Source organism: Heloderma suspectum, chromosome 1, assembly GCF_057233095.1.
Source record: "Heloderma suspectum isolate Gila_16-S chromosome 1, 16-S_ref, whole genome shotgun sequence".
Classification (NCBI taxonomy): Eukaryota; Metazoa; Chordata; class Lepidosauria; order Squamata; family Helodermatidae; genus Heloderma; species Heloderma suspectum.
In genome coordinates, this window is record NC_139458.1 from 270,626,672 (window position 1) to 270,640,562 (window position 13,891).

A 13,891-nucleotide genomic window follows, 5' to 3' on the forward strand; every position below is an offset into this window, starting at 1 on the left:
CCCGCTATAGTCTGCCATGAAAACGCCAGCGCAAGCGGCGTCCCTCTAGGAGTCAGCAATGACTCAGTGCTTGCACAGGAGGAACCTTTCCTCCTTTCCTTTCTTATTGTATTATATTGTGGCATCTTTTGCTTTTTTAAATGTCTGTTGCATACCACCCTGGTATTCTAGGATTAAGAGTTAAAAAAACTTTCAATAAATTAAACAAATAAATCAATAGGCATCGTCATGGGATTTCCCATGGCTAACCAAACACCCATAGGGTTATGCAAGTAAGCCTAAGTCCAAAATTTGACAAAATACTAATGTTAATCTAAGCAAACCTCATTGCACTCTTTTGTCAAAAATCTTAGGGCAGAATCCAATGGGGTGCTTATATTTACGCGAATTCCTTTCTGCCCAGCCAATTCCCTTCCACAAGTGGTGGGTCCTGCAGTTCTGCTGCGTGAGTGAGACCCACTGCTTACACAAGGGAGATTTAGCACTTCCTAGGGGAAACCCTGAAAGGAGTAGAAAAGCTCATTTCTAGAAGGCAGGGTAGTGGAACCTCCTTATCCCTCCTTCCAGAAACAAGCATTTCCACTGGTTTCAGTTTGCCCCAGAAGTGCTCAATCATAGTTGCACAAGCAGTGGGAATTGCTTGCACAACGGAATTGGTGGGACACAAGAGAATTGGCGGGAGCATAAGTGCCCTGTTGGATTCTTCCCCCAGTCTGTTAACTTTCTTCACTTTCATAGACCTATATAGCTGAATCATGAATGCAGCCTATCTCTTTGGATAGTGTTGGTTCACTACAATATTTAAGCATTCATTCTGTTCTTTGTATAAAGGAAAAAAACATACCTCTCCATAACTATCAAACTGTTTGTTATGAGATTTCTTCCCGGTTCCACCATAGCCGAAACCAAATTTGTCCGTGCCTAACAAACAAAAATATATATAATTAGAACAAAACAGTTTTTCACATTGGACTGGATCCAGACTTGCGCTCAGTGGAGTTCTGCATGCACTGAAAGGGGGCAGGGTGGCCATTTTTTCTGATTCCTCTTATTTATTTATTTCATTTCATTTCTATACCGCCCAATAGCCGAAGCTCTCTGGGCGGTTCACAAAAATTAAAACCAAACACACAATAAAACAATTTAAAATATATAGAACATTAAAACCACAATATAACAATACAACCACAATAAAATCTAGCAGCAGTGCAGGAGTTTAAAATACAGATTTAAAACAGCAAAGATAAAAATTTAGAAAGCTAAAATGCCTGGGAAAATAAAAAGGTCTTCACCTGGCGCCGAAAGGAATACAATGTAGGCGCCAGGCGAACCTCACTAGGGAACTCATTCCAGAGCCGGGGTGCCACAGCAGAAAAAGCCCTCCTCCTAGTAGCCACCCGCCTCACTTCCTTTGGCAGGGGCTCACGGAGAAGGGCCGCTGATGATGATCTTAAGGTCCGGGCAGGCACATATGGGAGGAGGCGATCCTTCAGGTAACCTGGCCCCAAGCAGTTAAGGGCTTTAAATATTAATACCAGCACTTTGAATCAGGCCCGGAAATGGACTGGCAGCCAGTGCATCTGGAAAAGTACTGGCGTAATATGAGCTTGCAGGCCAGTCCCTGTTAACAATCTTGCTGCCCTATTTTGGACCAGCTGAAGTTTCCGGACTGTTTTCAAAGGCAGCCCCACGTATAATGCATTGCAGTAATCCAGACGAGAAGTTATCAGAGCATGGATAACTGTAGCTAGGCTATCTCTGTCCAGATAAGGGCGTAGTTGGTATACCAGCCTAAGCTGATAAAAAGTGCTCCATGCCACTGAGTTCACCTGTGCCTCAAGTGACAGTTCTGGATCCAAGAGCACCCCCAAACTACGAACCTGATCCTTTAGGGGGAGTGCAACCCCCTCCAGAACAGGTTGAATATCACCTAGCCGGGCAGCTCTTTCCCTCTGCAATCCCATGTACCACCTTAAAAGCTGCTCCAGAGGATTGGGTAACATAGGATTCTGGAACACTATGGGAGGTGGTGCTGGGGCTGAAGGGGGAAACAGGAATCAGCAAAAATTGCTGCTTCATCCCCTTGCTCTAGTGTGGAGCCTTTGCTGGCTCACAGTTTCCTCCACGAACAGAATAAGAGTCTGGACAGAACCCATGGTGCTAACTATTCTGAAACAATCCACAGTATAATTCAGAAGATAGAGAAGTAAGACTAAGGCATTTTATAGCACAATGGCAGTTAAGTTATATTGCACCAAACCATATAGTTTTTGGATTACCATCCCATAAGATATCAACATTCTCATTCCTTAAACTTCTGAGACAAGAACAGCACCAGGTTTTGCTCTGTGCACTGCTGATTAGTGTTGAGCTAATGGGGGTGTTTTTTTGTGAACCCTTTTGTCCCTCCACAAAAAGCACCCTTTTCCCAGGGATATTTTGTACCTGTTAAGAACACATGAAGAACCATACTGGATCAGACCAAGGGTCCATCTAGTCCAGCATTCTGTTCACATAGTGGCCAATCAGCTGCCCACAGGAAACCCACAAGCAGGACGTGAGGACAACAGCACCCTCCTACCCATGTTCCCCAGCAATAGGTGTACATAGGCATACTACCTCTGATACTGGAGGTAGCACACAGCCATCAGGACTAGTAGCCATTGATAGCCTTCAATAATTTCTCTAACCCCCTTTTAAAGCCATCCAAATTGGTGGCCATTGCTACATCTTGTGGTAGTGAATTTGATAGTTTAACTATGCACTGCATGAAGAAGTACTTCTTTTTATCTGTCATGAATCTCCCACCAATTAGCTTCATAAGATGACCCCAGGTTCTAGTATTATGAGAGGGGCAACAAAAATGCCTCGCTAATCACATTTTGCACACCATGCATAATTTTGTACACCTCTATCATGTCTCGCCTTTCTTGCCTTTTTTCCAGCTGTTGTAACCTGCCCTCTTAGGGGAGTTGCTCCAGCCCCTTGATCATTTTAGTTGACCTTTTCTGCACGTTTTCTAGTTCTACAATATAGCTTTGTAGGTGTGGTGAGCAGAACTGTACACAGTATTCTAAGTATGGTTGAACTATAGATTTGTATAAGGGCAGTATGATATTGGCAGTTTTATTCTCACTTCCTTTCCTACTTATGCCTAACATGGAGTTTGCCTTCTCTCTCTCTCTTTTTCTCTTTTACAAGAGTTGTACACTGAGTTGACGTTTTCATTGAGCTGCCCACAACAACCCCAGGACCTCTTTCTCTGCTCAGATCTCATCAGTTTATACTTGAAGTCGGGATTTTTGGCTCCAGCATGCATCACCTTGTTCAGTTGTTAAGTCGTGTCCGACTCCTTGTGACCCCATGGACCCTAGCACGCCAGGCCTTCCTGTCCTCTGGTCTCTATGCATCATCTTACACTTGCTTATATTGAGCTGCATTTGTCATTTTGATGCCCATTCTCCCAGTTTAGAGAGATCCTTTTGGAGCTCCTCACAATCCCTTTTTGTTTTAACTAACCTAAATAGTTTGGTGCCACTGGCAAACTTGGCCACTTCACTGCTCACTCCTAATTCCAAATCATTTATGAACAAGTTGGAAAGCATTGGTTCCAATACAGATCCCTGTGGGACCCCACTATTTACATCCCTCCATTGGGAGAATTTACTATTTATTCCTATTCTCTGCTTTCTGTTCTTTAGCCAGTTACTGATTCATAACCGGACCTGTCTTCTTATTCCATGACTGCTAAGTTTGTTCAGGAGTCTTTGGTGAGGGACTTTGTCAAAAGCCTTTTGGAAGCCCAAGTAAACAATGTCTACAGGATCACCCCTGTCCACGTTTATTGACACTCTCAAAGAACTCTAAAAGATTAGTGAGACAGGACTTACCTTTGCGGAAACCATGTTGATTCTTTTTCAGCAGGGCTTGTCCTTCGATATGCTTACTAATTTTATCTTTAATAATGCTTTCAACCAATTTACCCAGAACAGATGTTAAACTAGCCTGTGATCTCCCAGATCCCCCCTGGATCCCTTTTTCAAAACAGGTGTTACACTGGCCATTTTCCAGTCCTCTGGTACAGAGGCTGATCTTAGGGACATGTTGCATATTTTGGTTAGAGGGTCAGCAACTTCATATTTGAGTTCTTTGAGAACTCTAGGATGGATACCATCTGGGCCCGGTGATTTATTTACTTTGAATTTGTCAATAAGGTTGAGAACTTCATCTTTTGTCACCACTATTTGCCTCAGTTCCTCAGACTCCCTTCCTGAAAATAAGTTCAGGCACAGGTATCTGTCCTATATCTTCTGCACTGAAGATGGATGAAAATAATTAATTCAACTTCTCTGCAATCTCTTTATCCTTCTTTAGTATTCCTTTTACTCTATTGTCATCCAACGGTCCAACTGCCTCCCTAGCTGGTTTCCTGCTTCTAATATATTTAAAGAATTCTTTATTCTGTTCTCATGGATGGATGCTTGTGCACAGATGGATGAGAGAGGGGAGATAGGAAACACCTTGATGGCCCACAGAAGACTTCCCCAACCATCCTCCAGATGTTTTGGACTATGACCCCCAGGATTCCTGACCATTGGCCACGCTGGCTGGGGATGATGGGAGTTGAACTCTGAACAGCAACAGGTTTGGGAAGGCTGGCCCACAGTCTCTTGCCCGATCCATTCATGTGCAGTTGATTAGTTACACAGCAGTGCAGGTTGAGATTGCACATCCACATTCTACCAGAACTAGGCATGCATAAATAGAGCTGAATCCAGGCATAAGTGTTGCCATGCAATGCTGGCAGACAAAAAAATCACTCAATTCAGAGTAAAGACAATGTTTGGGCTTTGCTTACCCTTAGTTACAACAGGCAGTTAAACTGGATTGGCCGTGGGTTGCTGTGATATCATAACACTTATTACTGATCTGAAATTGGCTGGGATCATGAGTAGACAAAGAAACACTGAGAATGGCAGCAAAGCAACCACATATCAGACCTGAGAGGTGTGGAAGGCCACTAAGGTAGGATGTTTTTGCATTTCTTGAAAGCATATTATTTGCCTCCTAAGTAGTTGAATGAGAAAATTTTGGTACTATCTACTGATAACCACCTTTAGGGCACAATCCTAACTAGATAGGTGGCCGCCACCGAACTTGGAGGCGACCGCCTATCCAACACAAGGCAGGAGTGGCACGGAGGGATCATTCCCTCTGCACCTCTCCTGCCTTGCTGTTTTTCACTAGATAGCCGTTTTTGGGGTGGGGGGCCGGCTGGGAGAGGAAGCTGCTGTATGACATAGGATGTGTCATATGCGCAGCTCCGCTCTCCCCGCCCTGGAACGCCCCCAGCCCCACCTCTTTTCAATTGCTCCGTACTCCTCTTGCGAGTGCGGAGGACAGGGCTTCTCCGCGCTGCCTCCAAGGCAGCACAGATGAGGGAGGCAGTCAGTTTTCCAGGAACTGACCTTGGAGTGCAGGCTCCAAGGTCGGTTCCCAGAAATGAGCATATCCTATGGCATGCTAGACAGTGTCTAGCGGCCATAGGATTGCTCTCCAAGTTTATTTTATTGAAGAAGGAACAGGACTACAAATTTTGTTTGAAATCTTATGTCCTCCTGCCTGATTTTTAAGCTTGAACAGAGAACCCCGCCACAGCAGTTCTTTTGATGTACCAGAAGGTGTGCCCTTAATGAGCAAAAGCCATCACTAAGTGTCAGAAGGTCGCAGTAGGTCACTGTAGAAACTCAGTTCTTTATGTAAATACTCACCCAAATCTAACGAGGCTTGCATAGAGGACCACCCAACTCGGCATAACCCTTGGTCACGACAGGACACTTCATAATAATATTTTCCTAGATCATTTAAGAAAAGCGTAGCTGTAACTAATTTCAGTTTGACTACTTGGTGATAATAAGGAAAATAGGTGTTTTTAACTTTAATATAAAACAGCCATCTTGACAGGTGTAAGCAGAAGTTTAATTGTTCTGAAGGCAAAAAGATAAATATTTACCCAGATCATTCCCATTTCAAAAACTCTGGTTAGCTTTGCACATATGCACATAATCATGGTTTGTGATACCTTTAGTTATGCCTTTAGTTGATCGGCATCCATGCCATTCCTTAATCTCCCTGCTTTGGCAACACAAACCATCAGACCCGATAGCTGAACAAGAGAAAGAACACACTTAAAACTCTGAAGACCTACTATAAACATTTTTAAAATATATGACATTTACACAAGACGGCAAGTCTTTCAAAAATAGTTATGAGCACTCTTCCTTAAGAAAACATAATGAAACTACAGACATTGGGTTAAGCATTTATGCCATAATGCTATGGATGTGTGTAGCTTTCTGTCTGTTGACAAAGCTACAGCAGCATCCTGTATGAAACAAACACATCAAAACTGTCCTATCAGTTACAATTCCATTGAAACCGCTTACTATATATTTTGATAGTCGGGTGTAGCTCAGAGCTAAAAACTTTAGTTCAGAGGACCAATTTTAAGCCTCAGTCAGATCAAGTTTTATGTGTCAGGAATCCATGTGGTAACATGCTGTAGCCATTTAACAACCTATTGCTTTCCCATATCCTTTGAATAGTTCAAAAAACTTAGCCACCTGCAACCATTCATTAAGCAATAATCAACATTCATGTGAATATTTCCTCTTTTTTGTATACAAGGTAAGACTTGTAGTAACAAATGTCCAATTTCCCATCTGTTATGCTTGCATGCACTGTTAGAATTAAAATAAAATACTTTATCTAGTGTTATCAATGGGAAAAATGTAACTTGCTGGTTACCTTCCTTCACTGATCTCAGCACGACATACATAGAATCCCCAGAAGATATCCCATCCCAGGCCCATGAAAGCCATCTTTAGTGGTGCACCATACAATGTATGGTCCTGATTTTCAAGAAGATAATCACCAAGTTATTGAGTGTTCACTAGAAGAGGTCAATATAAAACTTACCAAATGCAGATCCCCTGTCATATGGATTCATCTGCCACTTGTTGAGCACTATTGAGGAAGAAGAAAAAAATCAGCTGTACTGCCTTACTACAGAGGGATGAGATCCCACATTTCTATTAGCTGAAAAATAAGGCAAAGAAAATACTAATTCAGTTTAGAAGCCAAATCTTGCAGAAATTATCACACAGTTCCACATATACAATTCTGACTGTATGTGTTCGTTATTTCTGTAATCTTACACATGTATACCCTGTTTGTCCAGTTGTGATCATACTGAATTTTAGTACAGTTTAAACGGATTAATAACTGGGGATAAAATTCTTTTATAGGACACAATGCTGTTGTGAATCAAAGGGTTGGAAGGGGCCTATAAGACCACTGAGTCCAACCCCCTGCTCAATGCAGGAATCTGAGTCAAAGCATCCCTGACAGATGGCTGTCCAGCTTCATCTTGAATGCCTCCAGTGTGGGAGAGCCCACAACCTCCCTAGGAAATTGGTTCCATTGTCATATTGCTCTAAGAGTCAGGAAGTTTCTCCTGATGTTCAGCTGGAATCTGGCTTCCTGTCACTTGAGCCCATTTTTCCATGTCCTGCACTCTGGGATGATCAAGAGATCCTGGCTTTCCTCTCTGTGACAACCTGTCAAGTACGTGAAGAGTGCTATCATATCTCCCCTCAGTCTTCTCAAGGCTCAACATGCCCAGTTCTTTCAGTCTCTCCTCATAGGGCTTTGTTTCCAGTCCCCTGATCATCTTCGTTGCCCTCCTCTGAACCCTCTCCAGTTTGTCTGCATCCTTCTTAAAGTGTGGTGCCCAGAACTGGACACAGTACTCCAGATGAGGCCTAACCAGTGCTGAGTAGAGGGGAACTAGTACTTCACGTGATTTGGAAGCTGTACTTCATTAATGCAACCCAAAATAGCATTTGCCTTTTTTGCAGCCACATCACATTGCTGGCTCATATTCAGCTTGTGATCTACAATAGTTCCAAGATTCTTCCCGCTTGTAGTATTGTTAAGCCAAATCGGGGGTAGGAAACCTGGGGTTTCATCAGGGGTAGGGAACCTGGTCCCCTCCCAATGTTTTGGACTAGATCACCCATAATTCCTTACCATTGGCCATGGTGGCTGGGCCTTGTGGGAGTTGTACTATAAAACATCTGGAGGGGACCAGGTCATCTACCCCTGCTCTACATTGTTTCACTTAAATATAAACTTCAGTGTAAATATATACTTAAATATAAAAAATATAAACAGCTATAAGAAATATACATGATCAATTTTGCCATTTCAAGTATTTATAGGTTACTATTAACAGGGAATGTTAAATAAATATGCCAACTACAAGTTTATGTAACACCCAGATTAGGATTCTTTAATTTACATTAGATTCCAGGTATCAGGACAGTGTATATTTCAGCAATCTTAAAGATAAGGACTTACCTCCCCCACCAGTTTTTATAGTAGTTTTCCCCTTTTTGCCTTCCTGTTGGTCCTTTAGAGTTTCATAAACAATTTGAATAACTGGGATGCTGAATGCCTGAAATATAGAGTTCTCCATGTAAGTTATATGTTTTGAACCAATTATGTTCATAGAATCATAGAATAGTAGAGTTGAAAGGGGCCTACAAGGCCATCGAGTCCAACCCCCTGCTCATTGTAGGAATCCAAGTCAGAGCATCCCTCACAGATGGCTGTCCAGCCTCGTCTTGAATGCCTCCAGTGTGGGAGAGCCCACCGCCTCCCTAGGGAATTGGTTCCATTGTCGTATTGCTGTAACAGTCAGGAAGTTTTTCCTGATGTTCAGCCGAAATCTGGCTTCCTGTCACTTGAGCCCATTATTCCGTGTCCTGCACTGCGGGATGATTGAGAAGAGATCCTGGCCTTCCTCTCTGTGACAACCTTTCAAGTACTTGAAAAGTACTATCATATCTCCCCTCGGTCTTCTGTTCTCAGGCTAAACATGCCCAGTTCTTTCAGTCTCTCTTCATAGGGCTTTGTTTCCAGTCCCCTGATCATCTTTGTTGCCCTCCTCTGAACCCTCTCCAGTTTGTCTGCATCCTTCTTAAAATGTGGTGCCCAGAACTGGGTGTTCTTCTAGGCTTGAGATACAATGTATTTTTGACTAAAGAGAGATAAGACAAATGTTCAGTTTTTTGGTGCACTAAATTAGCTATGGCTATGTATGCTAATTTAACCTTCAAGATGTCAGTTACGCATGAAATTCTTTAAACTCCTGAAAAACAGGTTCACAACCCAAATATATATTTGAACATTATTTTACACACAACAATTGAAATTTCACTTACACCAGTTTTTCCACTCCCAGTTTCTGCAGCCTGTGTAGAAATAAGATTTAATAAAGAAATTAAGATACATTTGTTATTTCTTCAGTATTAAAGGTTTAATCCTTTGTTATTAAAATACTGGTGGAAAAGTTTAAAACTGCAGTAGAACACTGGTACATTAGATGTAGATAAACATCTTTTTCTGTTATAGTTCTTAAAAGACAATATTCAAGTATACATTCTATTCTGCACAGGCACTGAAGATGAAAAATAAAGAACTATATAGTCTAGAAAGGAGGAGTTTAAGCATTTCACTGCAGAAATGCAGCTAAGGTATAGGTTTGTCATATACGTATAGGATTCAAGAAGAGGATTTTCGTAGAGGATTTTATCTTACATAATTTTTTCTAGCAACTTGGATACACAAGATCCCCGCCCAATTACTCCTAACAAATTTGGTTTAGCAGTGAGTTTTAAATGTATTTCTAAGCAGTGTTGCCAGTGTAGTAACCATGCACTAACAATGCTACAACATAAAGGTGGTACTAAAGTCTAGCACAAAGTTTGATACAAGATAGATGATAATTGCAAAGTGGTTTACTATATTTATCAGTACAAGCCTATGCAATGTTAGGCACACTACCTCACTCTGCAGAGGCCTGGGCTGTAAAAGATCCAAACAGAATAATGAAAGCTATAATCCTAAACACACTAAGGAGCCAGTCTATTGAACAAAATGATACTTATTTCTGAGTAAACATGCTTATGATTGTGCTGCACAAGAATGGAAGGCTAGAGAACAGACAGCAGCAATACATACCATAAGTACATCACCACCTCCTAAAATCAGTGGGATGGACTCTGCTTGGATATCAGTGGGAAGACTGCAAGAAAAACATAATAAACCCCATAAGCATTACCAGGGCATCTAAAAATTCAATATTTGCAGAGTGCACTTTTCAGCTTGCTTGCAACAGAAAAATAAGTTTGTTGGGGAGAAAAACCCTTCTTTGTAGCCACACTCTCTCATTGTACAGTGCTCTAATACAGGAATTCTTTCTACAAAACTAAGCAGTACTGCACACTCATTTAACAAATTTGAGCCTGATTCTTCTGCATTTTGGATACTTGTGTTATACCTCTATTTTTCACCCACAAAAGCATGGTAATATCACTTCCATAGGAAGAGTCCATTGAAATGTGACAAGATTTCCAGAATCACTGCTTGCAGCATCATTATTGGTGAAAATTCCTGTGTGTATCCATCTGGAAAGTAATGGATAAATGAAAGTAATCATACTTACAGCCAGTCCATCTCTTCTACAGCTTCAGCTATCTCTGGCATAACACCCATTTCTGCAAACAAACAACATCAAATGTATTAGCCAGAGACAATATTGCTCCAGATTGTTCCATACAAGAGAACATTCAAACATGCAGATTTTGAAAGGGAAGAACAAATTTGCAAGAAGCACCTCACCCTTTTTCAAGGCCAATGTGTCATATGCAAGAACTCCTGCCTGTGTATAATCCATGCAAATTTGAAGAAGCCATGAAAATGTTCAGGATTGTATGTGAAGAGATGGTCCTTTTAGTATGCTGGTCCCAAACCATTTAGGGTTTTAAAAATGACCAGCTGTTTGAAATGGTCTTGGAAATGGGCCGGAAATGGGCCAGAAATGTTCTAGTATGATAAATATCACAGGACATGAAAAACTGGCCCTAGTCAAAATTCTAGCTGTAGGATTTTGTAGAAAATGACATTTCCAAAGACTTTTCAAAGGCACTAATCCAACCTTGATGTAGCCAAGGCATGTTACTCCTCCTCCAGGAATAGACACAGCTGATGCATTAGGCTAAGCTCTTGACCACAGCTGTCACCTTACTCTCCAAAAGCAAGGTGGATCCACTAACACTCCCAAACTGCAATTTTAATTGTTCAAGGAGAGTGCCAACCCATCCCAAACAGACGTATTCCTATCAGCAGTCACACTAACCAAGAACACTTGTGCCTTGTCTGGATTAAGCCTCCGCTTGTTCCTTGGGGAAGTAATTCTGTTAGGCTATCCTATCTCACATGGAATTTGAAAGACTAGGAGCAATCCTTTGTCCCCTGGACAGCATCTGGGAGACACAGGATTTTTTGGATTCCTGGCTCTATGCTCAAAGACAGGGCTCCAAGCTCGGTGCCAGGAAACTGCACTCCTCACCCCCTCCACCTTGTAGCTGGCGTAGAGAGAATTGCGCCGGCTGCCTCTCCACTCGCAGTAAACAATCAGTAAACAGAGCATGGAGATGGGGGAAAGGCGGCTTCCTGGGGGTGGGGAGGGGAAGAGGCCGGGGTGGCTGGCTTATGCCTTTTCCTATTGCTGCCCCAGCTTCCTTCACTCTTCCTCCCCAAAGCCTCTGCTAGACAGGTGAAACCGCCCATCTAGCTAAAATGCAGTGTGGAAGGTGCGAGGTGCCTCCCTCTCTGCATACGATACTCATAAGCCTCCAAGTTCGGGGGCTAACAAGTACCCAGGGTGCAATTTTATGGCTGCTTGACAGCAGCTAGATGGCCATAGGATTTTTCGTTTTCTGAGAACCAAGCTCGGAGATAGCACTCCAAGGTCGGTTCCCAGAAAACCGACTCCCTGCCCCCTCCCCCTTGTAGGCAGCGCGGTTCATCCCTGGCTCTGCACTCAGAGAAGCAGCGCAGAGCAGCTGAAAAGCGGGCGGAAGCGCCGTTGCGATGCTTCCTATGTGCCATCTCGCCTCCCTCTCCCACTCCAAGGTGCCCTGGCTAGACAGCTGAAATCGGCCATCTAGCCACAAATGCAGGGTGGCCGGAAGGCAGAGAAGTTGTTCCCCTCCGTGCTCCGCCTGCCCTGAATTGGATAGTCGGTCACCTCTGAGTTTGGAAGCGGCTGACTATCCCCACAGGATTGCACCCTAATCCTATCCAATCCTACGCATGTTTAGACAGAAAAGACTCCTACAACTTGCAGCAACTCCCAGCTGGCTGGGGGAATGCTGCGAGGTGTAGGAATTTTTTCTGATTAAACATGCATAGGACTGCACCATAAACTGACACATTTTTGGGGGAAGTGGAATAGAAATATAAGAAGCAGAATATATCCTTGCCTCAAACGTTTGCCGCTTTAAAAGGGTGTAAGCTCCACATCATAACCACTCGTTGTGATCACCAGAAAGAATAGCCAGATTGATTGAGTATTTGCCTCAATTCCGCTCTTCCTCATTGTTGGTAATGGTATTGATGAACAAACAGAGGTCAGTCTATACATTCTCAGAGACACCCTTATTAGGGCAGTTAGGCTTAACTGACCATCAACTGAACTTTTCATCAGTTAACAATGGGCACTTTAAATACTACATTGGTTCCAGTGTGATCCTACAACAGAGAAAATATCTATCATCTATCTATCTATCTATCTATCTATCTATCTATCACAGATGGATCACTTTTCTTTCTTACAATAAATGACAGTTTTTGCTTTAAATTATAAAGTATTTTACATTTCCCTCAATATTTCGGAAAGTCTCATATATTGGCAACAGGAAAGCTTATTTGCTGGACAATCCTAGGCACGTATGCTCAGAGGTCAGTCCCACTGCGTTCGGTGAAACTTCTGCCCAAGTAAATCTGCATCAGATGTCAGATTTAGGGCGCGATCCTATGGATTATTTAGAGGGAAAGTCCACAGGCTGGGAGTTGTAGGGCTTTTTTTCTGTCTAAACATCCATAGGATTGTGCCTGTACTGGATCAAAAGGACTGGGCAACGGTGACAAGCTTCAGTCTTTAAGAAGGAACTGGCTCCAGTCCCAGTAGCCCCCGCCCCCCTCCTGCGTCGCACAAGAGCTTGGGCTGAACTCTGGCCCGAAACCGATTCCGAGACTTTGGTCCAAGCGCAGCCCAGACGCGGACCCTCTTTTGCCACGAGCGCGCCCACCACAGCCTCAGCCAGCCGAGCCCTGCCAAGCCCACGCTCTCTGTTGTCCTGCCCCGCTCCCTCTGGCCTAATCCCTCCCTCATCAGCACCACAAAGGGAGCCTCGCTCTCCTCCAGCCTCCCCAGAGGGGGCCACGTACCTGAGAAGGCCGCCATGCTTGCGCCTCTTGCCGACCCGACAAGCTTATGCGGCTACTTCGTCAGCGCCTCGGCTGGAAGGCGCCTGCGCACTTGGGAGCCCCTCTGCTTTAGTCCTCCGGTCTGCACACCAGCCAGACAGCTAGGGTTCCGGTTGGAGCGATTTTACATGATTGTACTGCAGTGTTGCTTTCAGCTTTCAACCGAGGCTAATAGAATCTTGTTGTTGTTGTTCAGTCGTTCAGTCGTGTCCGACTCTTCGTGACCCCATGGACCATAGCACGCCAGGCCTTCCTGTCCTGCGCTCTCTCCCGGAGCGTGCTCAAGTTCATCTTCATTGCATCCGTGATGCTATCTAGCCATCTCATCCTCTGCCGTCCCCTTCTCCTTTTGCCTTCAGTCTTTCCCAGCATCAGGGTCTTTTCCAGGGAGTTTTCTCTTCGCATTAGGTGGCCAAAATATTTGAGCTTCAGCTTCAGTATCTGTCCTTCCATTGAGCACTCAGGCTTGATTTCCTTTAGGATTGACTGATTT

At 43.5% G+C, this 13,891-nt stretch overlaps 1 protein-coding gene across 3 annotated transcripts in view; it reads right to left on the reverse strand.

Annotated features, from left to right (window-relative positions):
- DDX1 (DEAD-box helicase 1) overlaps nucleotides 1–13,429 on the reverse strand; it is a 33,109-nt gene extending 19,680 nt beyond the window's left edge. For 2 of the 3 annotated variants that reach the window (XM_084826598.1, XM_084826596.1), the window contains exons 1-9: nucleotides 13,360–13,429; nucleotides 10,571–10,622; nucleotides 10,087–10,150; nucleotides 9,288–9,317; nucleotides 8,422–8,518; nucleotides 6,979–7,026; nucleotides 6,083–6,166; nucleotides 5,772–5,855; nucleotides 845–921 (exon numbers count right to left, since the gene is read on the reverse strand). In XM_084826598.1, the coding sequence (XP_084682724.1) occupies nucleotides 845–921; nucleotides 5,772–5,855; nucleotides 6,083–6,166; nucleotides 6,979–7,026; nucleotides 8,422–8,518; nucleotides 9,288–9,317; nucleotides 10,087–10,150; nucleotides 10,571–10,622; nucleotides 13,360–13,375 (552 nt within the window). In that variant the 5' untranslated portion in view covers nucleotides 13,376–13,429. Of the gene's footprint in view, nucleotides 1–844; nucleotides 922–5,771; nucleotides 5,856–6,082; nucleotides 6,167–6,978; nucleotides 7,027–8,421; nucleotides 8,519–9,287; nucleotides 9,318–10,086; nucleotides 10,151–10,570; nucleotides 10,623–12,392; nucleotides 12,661–13,359 lie in introns of all 3 variants that reach the window. The other variant, XM_084826597.1, reaches the window with a different exon arrangement.
- Nucleotides 13,430–13,891: the final 462 nt, after the last annotated feature.